Genomic DNA, 8,989 nt, shown 5'->3' with positions numbered 1-8,989 from the left:
TTATCAGGCCCGACATCGGGAAGTGTTGTGGAATTGGCACTGTAATAATCTGTGACAGAGAAAAATGCCCGCATATTGTAAACTTCGGTGCTCGCGGTAGGCCCTCTGAAGTGCTTTAGCGCCAATTATATCCAAATTTCCCGATTTCGGGCCCAAAATCAGTTCCGATTTCGGGCCTAATAATCGATTTCGTTTCACGTAATATCAGCGCATTGTTATGTTAACAATATTTGCAATGTAAAAAATACTTTGTAATTAATTGCCAAAAATGTTCAATGTTTTGATATTTGTGCATATAAAACATTTATCCTCATTTCAACTTTTTTTTAAAATAATTATGGCCTGGATTCACATTTCAAATATTGTAAACGATATGCTGATATTTGGTGCATCGGAAAAATATCGTTCTCAGGCCCGAAATCGACTCCCTCATAAAGTGTGGATGTAATTGGCACTTTGCTCTAGTTCTGTTTGTTAGATACCCTAATATTTATTGTTTAACAAATGCACATATTATAGAACGTCATCACGATCTTATAATCAGAAAAATATTGCTCATAGTTGCCAATGTCAATGTCAACTCAATTGTCACTTTCACATCGCCTTGTTGTCGTCACTCGTCAATAATTTCAAAGTATCATTTTTAATTTGCAAACTCGCCGCAGGATACGCCTATAGAACTGAAATCAGTAATTACTGAGCTTCTAAAATTAATAAAGTATACAAAAAAAAACTAATTACGTCACCAGTTTTTGAATGGAGAAACTTGATGGTGAAACCGAAATGCCAGCGCAAGACAACACAAACTCTGAGCAGTCTCGCCTCATTGGCTCTAACATGCCCAGCAGGGTTAGCTACATGAATCTTATAAGCAACTTGAGTGCTGTAGTGCTCGTGGCAATCATCATCTACTGCTGTATCGCCAAAGAAGAGTCAATCTTGTTTGCTCTCCATCCGATTTTGATGGCTCTTGGGGTAAGTTTCACGAATGAATGGGGTAATCTCGTGTTTTAGAGTACCCACGGAGTTATAATTACTTCACCTCAAAATTAAATACTAAACAGTATATGCAAAAAGGTTTTCTTTACTTATCAATTTATCATAACACAATTGGGTTGTAAAAAGTTAACTAACTGCATATTGCATATTTTTGATGAGAGGCCCTTTGACTCTGATAACATTTAACATTATTAGTATTAGTATTATTTTAATCATTTAATTCAAGTAACTTTTAGACTCATAAATATGTTAGTATACACTTATAGCTATGGCAATATGTAAAACCTTATCACTAAATAATTACTTATGACAGGTTTTTAGAAGTACCTAATTAGTGGCTAGACATAATAAGTACTTTTAAAAACATGCATATCATCACAATGTCTCAAATATGGGCAGTCAAACCTCTCCGTAATCGAACGCAGGATTGGGTTGGGGGTGGTATATTGGACCTGGAGGGCCCCGTAGGCCTGCTGCGTGTAGTATGTCCATAAGGTGCACAGGGATACAGGGAGGTGCAATATGCTCTAAAAAGACTTAATTTCACCTCCCTAGTACAGCATGCAAACTTATGACAGGGCCCTTCATTCGCACTCAATATCCATGTTATCTTTTAAGTCTGAGGTGACAACATGGCCTAAATATTTAAAAGACATCACCCTTTCTAAAGCTGTTGAATGGTAGTCACCATTCAACAGCAACAACAACAAGCCGATGCATTCAACAAAACCATATCATTGGCGTAACTTAAATTATTCATACAAACTGTGTCAATATGGCAGCCGCTTTGTTTTGCCAAGCGCCTCGAGATGCTTATAATAAGGGTTAGGTTAGGGTTTAGCTTTATATAGAGGTTAAAAAGTATGGGAGAGGTCAAACCCCCCTGCCTCACCCCACACTCCCACCTGTACGGGTCTGATAAAATACCTGACTATCTAACACTATTGACCTGATTTCCATACCAATACCTCAGAATTTGTATGGTGGTATTTAAAGTCCGACCAAGATCTCGGTCTCGGTCTCGGCATTCTCGGCCAAAAATCGAGCCGAGATCAAGGTCTCGGCTCTCGGCCAAAAATCGGCCGAGATTCTTGCCGAGACCGAGACTAGGCAATGAGTTATCATTGGTAAATTTGAGTTTTCCGCGCACGAACGCCGGGTCTAAGCCACCCGTTGGTTGCATCGCCCGGTTGGTATGACGTTTTTTATGATTTTGATTGTTTTCGTACATCTTAAGCCAATTACTTATCAAATACTAAGTGTTGGGATTGGATAGGCGCGGTTGCATTGCAAGTAATGACTTGTTCATTTGAGTCTTTTTGTTTTGTGGATGTTGTTATTGATGAATAAATGAGTTTATATTGTTATCGGGATGTAACTTAGATTAACTTGTTGTGAGTGGAAGATAACACTGGATATTTTGATAGTAAATATATTTGTGTTAACGGGAAAAGCAAAGCATTTTGGAATATAAAACTCTTTATTTTGATTATTGTTATTGTACCTCTTTTTGTGTACTTACATCCATTCTGAAAAAACCGGCCAAGTACGTGTCGGACCACGCACAATGGAAGGTTCCGTACCTTCATACATTACAAAAAAGCCGTACAAGCAAAAGAGCGTATGTTAGTGGCACTTCCATCGTTTTAATAAGAAGACCAGTTTTTTTTTATAACTCTTAAATGGCTTAACCGACCTTAAGCTTAATAATTTTCCTGAAAAAATATTTGCTTATAAAGCTTTTTTATTTAGATATTTTTAAATGGTTTTGCTCTCCTGGTTCAAAAGTTAGAGGGGATCACACTTTTTTTTTTGGAGCGATTATGTCCAAAAGTATTTACTTAATTAAAAAATCGTTTTTAGCAAACTTTATGTATTTTCAAAGACCTTTTGCCAAGAAGCCAAATGCTTTTTTTAAATTTTAGTTACATTTATATGGATATTTGAAAATATATTTGACATTTTTTTTTCGAAACTAACAAGCGACAGCGACTTACATAATACATCTACACCTACGTTCCAAAAATTGGTTATAAAATATATCGTATAGTTTTTGAGTAAAATGGCTGCCCACAGACCATTATTTCTCCAGACCATTAGGGTTCCATTTTTGCTATTTTGGCTACGGAGCCCTAAAAATACTATTTAATAGCGCTACGAATTGATTATGATAACTTATTTCTGATAAATCGTCGAATTTCGATTATAAAAACATTTTTAGTGTAAAATTCGTATTTTTTTACCTATTTTATAAATTCTCGGTCTCGGCCGAGAATCCCATTGAATCTCGGTCTCGGTCTCGGCCGAGACAAAAAAAGCGTTCTCGGTCGGACCTTAGTGGTATTAGACGGAAGTATTGTAATTGTTGAGTGACCATGCATGTTGTAAAATATTTTGTTTCCAACTCTGGTGCGGTTCAATAAAAAGGAAAGAAAACTGTCCGTTAGTTATTTGGGGATATAATTGGTCAGTAGTGTATATATCTATATCCACAATGGGACTATTGGGATTATTCCATAACGGGGGTAATTTAGGAATCTCGAAACACTAATAACATAAGCCTGGACATAGAGTACCTATGTAGCTGAGCTCGTAATATTACATGAATTTCATAGCCATTGTATTGATCAATATATCATATCTAATTAAACTATTATGGCAACAATTTTAAGACAACAATCATTACTATTGACTTTCAATTTGATACTAATGACAAATATTTCTTTAGTCACCAAAAAATCTATCGGAATAATCCTAATGCACCTAACATAACCTACATCGCATTATTTCCGAGAACAATGGTTGTGACATACGGACAAAGAGAGGGACGAACGTAATGAAACTATATGGGATTGTTTTAGCCATTTTGGCTAAGGAAATCTAAAAGCACAGACATAATTATATTTTTTTTTAACTTTACAGTGGACAGTCTTCATGACATCGGCTGTGAACGCAATCACACCTGGTGATCTTGCTACAGAATGGATGCCCATTCGTCTGCGCAGCGCGCGCCACTGGGTGTTGCAGGTCGGAGCTGGGATACTGATCTTAATCGCGTTCCTTTGTATACTTTCCAATAAAATTATTCATGACAAGCCCCACTTTCAGACCTTGCATTCTAAATTTGGATTAACTGCCTTAATTTTTATGTTGGTAACCATGAGTGGAGGTCTTGGAGCCCTGTACAGTCTTAAGTTGAAAAATTACTTGGCCCCTATTTATACCAAACTCTTGCATGCCTCTTTCGGGCTCCTAACTATTGTGCTTGGCAGCGTGGCAATAATACTCGGCTTCTATTCCAACTGGTGGACATTTGGAGAAATATTGCGGTACTCCAACTTGACATTAATATTGATTGTCATGCTCTTCACAATATTGCGTCCATGCTTAAAAGTATACTTCCGTCTGATGGAAAGAATTGAAAACGGGAATTAACTCATACTTGAAGTCTAAACAAAAGTCTATCCATATGGTGGTTATCACACTGCCACTGCAACCAACGTCACTATATACATTCATAGCGCCACCTTGTTCGTTGCGGCGCCTGTGTGAAGACCGCCAATTCCCTATTGGATATCTCATGACCCATGAACCAACGAGTATGCAGTTAGTATAGCAGCTAGTAAGATGGATATAACTTATATGGGTTATAAGTAAAAGTTTAATATTTTGTAAGCATATTCGAACTAAGTGTTTAACCTGAAAGTTAAAATTTAGTAAATGCCTTATATCCAGAATTCGGCTGACCGCTAAATAAAGTGGTTTCAAACTTATTAATAGTATCCTTCGTCCTTTTATGTTTGATCTCTTTAAGTAAATTAAGATAAGTTGTTTTCCAGTCTCTATAAGAGAAAGGGACGAACTATCTACATAATTATATCATTGTTGGTTTATGGGACATTTGTGTAGGTATGTATGTAGATACGTGTTGCTTTAGCCTTGCATCATTCAAATTGGCATTTATTGCTCTCGTTTCCGCGCTCACTTAAGTTATAGATAGGTACCAAACTTAATTTATACTTAATGGAATTTTAATTTTATACAATCATCAAGTATATTTCATAATATTTTCTTAAACTTTATTGTCTTGTATTCTTATACATGCAATGATTCTTATACACAAAATCGACTCTTTTAATTGGTCCAACAACATATCTTGCACCGTTGCACTTACTAAATACAATTTTAAGTGTAGGTATAATCGCGAATTATACATATTATATCGCTAGGAGAAGCATTTTATTTATGTTATGTACTATTTCATTTGTTATTCGATATTACCTACCAGTAAAACGATGGATTATATTTTGTTATATGCTATATTTACAACAATAAATCATGTTACATTTAAAAATATACCGTATTAGGTACCTATAAAATATGCATTATTTAGAAAATATTAATAGGACATTTTTTGGTCAAACGACTTATTTTTTACATCAGGATGTTCTCTGGTCGCAAATAGGGCTCAATGTTAATCTTGACCTTGTTTATAGCACAAAGTAAAATCACATTACAAAACCTTATTATTAATTATAAAAATGTAGGTGCTTATATGTTACAATTAACGTTTTAAAAAGATATTTTAAATACAAACTTTACAATTTTACCTATATTATTAAGCATAATTAGTTCAATGTATCATATTTTAGTAGTTAATCTAATGGGGTTGATACTGTTAATTACTCAGTACAGATGGCGCTTTAAGAATTAGTTTCAACTGACATATAAGCACATAACTAAGGGCCTATTATGAATTAAAAAAAAAACGAAGCGATAGAGTCGGATGGACGAACGAATGAAGTGGTCCGCGGTAAGCCTCAGGGCTGTAACATCCTAAGGAGTCATTTATTAGCAAGGACCATTATTGTCATCAGTTCGTCTATTTGCCTCACTAATGCTCGAATTTGCAAGAGTGATAGAGAAGCATAAAACAAAATTTCGATATTTGATGTCGTAGTAAGTCCTCAGGACTATAACAGCGAACCATTTTATTCGCTCGTACATGTGAGTAATTAGTATAAGAATATTATATGTTAAGCCCCCAAAGTATTATAAGTAAATATTAACAAACAAATGTACTCTTAAGGGTATTTCCCACTAGCGTACAAAATCTCACCTGTCAGTTGGAATCAGCAATTTACTGCAGCGCTATCTGTGTTAAAGAATTTTAAGGACCAACAGATAAAAATGTGTACATTGGTACCCAATGAAAAAAAAATTGAGTTAAATTAAAAATCTAAAGATTTTAAATAACGGTTAATAGCGTGTCGGGCCACGCTTATTTGAGCGTTCCGTACCTTCATACATTATTAACCCGTTCAGGGCCAGCGACTCAGCTTATGGATCATGCTCAAACAGTTCCGCAGGGCTAGTGAGTCACATGTGAGTCCTGAAGAAATTCTGATTTAAACATAATTTGACATAATAACGTACGTATCCATTGAGTTAACTATTTCTATAAGGTATATTCAGATAAAAAATTATAAACACATTTTTTAAAATGAAAATAGAGCCTAGAATATTCAATTTTGGTTTACAAGTTATCAGTGCAATATAGTAATTAAACTGAAATTCTAGATACATACGCGTTGCAAGCAAACAGAAAAATCCATATTTCAAAGATACCATAAATATGTATATTTTAGAAGTTATTGACATGGCTCAGGGTATGGGTCACCGTGGTCTGGCGCTACTTTTAAAAACTACAAATGTTTCCGTACAAGTAAAGTAAGGTGAAGCTATCCAACTTAGTTATGTTATTGCTTATTGCCCGCTCTTGCTTTCCTATTGTAATGATATTACACTATTAAGTTTCTATAATACCTATACTGGATTATCTTGCCAAATACATGTCTAATTAAGTAATTATTTTTTAAACTATCAACCGGGCACGCCATGTACCGGTAATTCATAAAACTTAAGAGGGGCGTAAAGCCACGAAATTATAAGGAAACAGAGGACACGACGACGCGCCGCGCGATGTTTGCGACGAAAGGGGTGCCTAATGATTCTCTGAAAATGAATTCGCAGATTATCGATTCGCAGACAACGATTCGCCGAATATCGTTTCGCAGAGTGATTCATTTGTAGATGTAACTTTTGGTCGACTAACGTTACGCAGACTCTTGGTTCACATACAGTTCAGTTCGCTTCTGTGTAAATTAGCAGAACTATTATAGGAAGATTTTCATTTAGCAGAGTAATCTTTTCGTTTAAGGAATGTTTATTCGATTAACGTTTCACATTTCATACATCGTTATTTTCGAAATAATTCTTTTTACAAAAAAAAGGAAAACGACTTCAAAAAGGATGAAATAAAATATTATCCTTTTTTAAGTACCTATTGTATTGTTAAGTATTGTTTTTGTATTGTATATGAGCGATTTTCCGTAACTCGACGACTGACGCCTATTTTGCGTGACACTATGTATTAAGTACCTATATGCGTTAAGCACAGTTTAGGTTTGAATCATTTTTTTACTTAAATATGAACAAAAGCATAGATATTGTACAAACAGCAACACTCTTAACTGTCCACCGGTTAACCTTATGCCTTTTGTAATAAGGTCCACCGATGGACAGTTAACAGTATGGGCCATCGTACCTAATATGCAATATAGGTTTTTAATATCTGGGAGACCCAGCCTTGCTCGGAAAATATATAAAAGTGCGTGTTTTTCCAGGGATACGACCTAACTAGATCGCCCCCCGAAAAACCCCATATAGCAAATTTCATCGAAATCGTTAGAGCCGATCCGAGATCCCTAAGATTTTATGGTCATTTGTGCTAGTGAAAATAAGTATATAATTAAATGTGTCAAAACCATATTTATCTGACTCAAACTAAAAGTTGTTGTGTAGGCTAATCATGTCCTAGTCTAGCCATAAATAAGAGGGAAGTTTTGCTAATCAATAATGCCAAATGATTATTCGACCTATTGGGTTTCGACCAATAGTTTCTCGGGTAATTGTGAGAGTTACTAAATGATTATTCTACGAAAAGTAAATATACGTATCAATGTTCTGCGTATTGACTACTCGTGCAAACGACTATTATGCGTAATGACATTCTGCCAATCGTTACTCGGCCAAAGAACCCGTCTGCGAATCGTTGTCGGCGAATCGAAAATCGGCGTATTTTTTGTCGGAAAATCAATAGGGCACCGTGTATCTTTCATATTTACGCACGGCGTACAGTCTACACCGTTTCATGGGTCATTCCCACTAGTTACCACCAAGTTGTAACCAGTGGTAACTACTGGGAGGGGTAACTAGTTACCTACTAGTGGCAATAACCCCGTTTCATTGATTACAATGTATAAGGTGTCATTCTCAATCTGTTCTTAATAGATTCGTCTCGGTGGGATATTTATCAGGGTATTTTAAAATTGCTGGCAAAGCCTAAACCCAGTTGGGTTCTTTAACTGTTGCATATGACATGGTCGATCTTTGTAATTTATTTACAAACTAGTCTTAAAATGATCTTATTAAAAAAGTACTTATTTTAATGATATTGGTTTTGTCCTTTCCTTTTTGTTTTTCCAAACATATGTACAGTCAGCCAAGAAAGTGGTTTATCACTTTTCGACTCTATTACTTGACAAATAGACTCGAAAAGTGGTAAACCACTTTCTTGGCTGACTGTACCTAGTACAATTATAATTAATTTCAAATGAAATCTCATCGCATTGTGGGAATGATCACATCAATACGTACAAAATGATTTTTTATATACTCGTATAAATATTTGTATTTATTTTTTTGTTATAGTTTTTTCACTAAGTAATGCAATATGTTCTACTTTTAATTATGCCTGCTGGTAAACACCATATAAGTAATTAAACAGATTTCAAAAAAATTTCAAATGAAAACTCATCGCATTGTGGGAATGATCACATCAATACGTACAAAATGATTTTATATCTACTCGTATAAATATTTGTATTTATTTTTTGTTATAGTTTTTTCACTAAGTAATGCAATATGT

The 8,989-nt window shown here is 35.1% G+C and overlaps 1 protein-coding gene across 1 annotated transcript; it reads left to right on the top strand.

The window, feature by feature from the left end:
• Positions 1–427: 427 nt before the first annotated feature.
• Positions 428–8,510, top strand: LOC133516997 (transmembrane reductase CYB561D2-like). Its single transcript, XM_061850100.1, has 2 exons — positions 428–975; positions 3,922–8,510. The coding sequence occupies exons 1-2, from the start codon at positions 757–759 to the stop codon at positions 4,432–4,434; spliced, it is 732 nt and encodes a 243-aa protein (XP_061706084.1). The 5' UTR covers positions 428–756; the 3' UTR covers positions 4,435–8,510.
• Positions 8,511–8,989: the final 479 nt, after the last annotated feature.

This window comes from Cydia pomonella, chromosome 4 (assembly GCF_033807575.1).
Source record: "Cydia pomonella isolate Wapato2018A chromosome 4, ilCydPomo1, whole genome shotgun sequence".
Taxonomy (NCBI): domain Eukaryota; kingdom Metazoa; phylum Arthropoda; class Insecta; order Lepidoptera; family Tortricidae; genus Cydia; species Cydia pomonella.
This window is presented reverse-complemented; position numbering and strand designations above follow the sequence as displayed.

Bases quoted from the DNA above. Each gene is read 5' to 3' on its own strand.
- LOC133516997 (XM_061850100.1), top strand. From the start codon at position 757: ATGGAGAAACTTGATGGTGAAACCGAAATGCCAGCGCAAGACAACACA. The intron at 976-3,921 runs GTAAGTTTCACG...TTAACTTTACAG, and splicing joins CGATTTTGATGGCTCTTGGG to TGGACAGTCTTCATGACATC.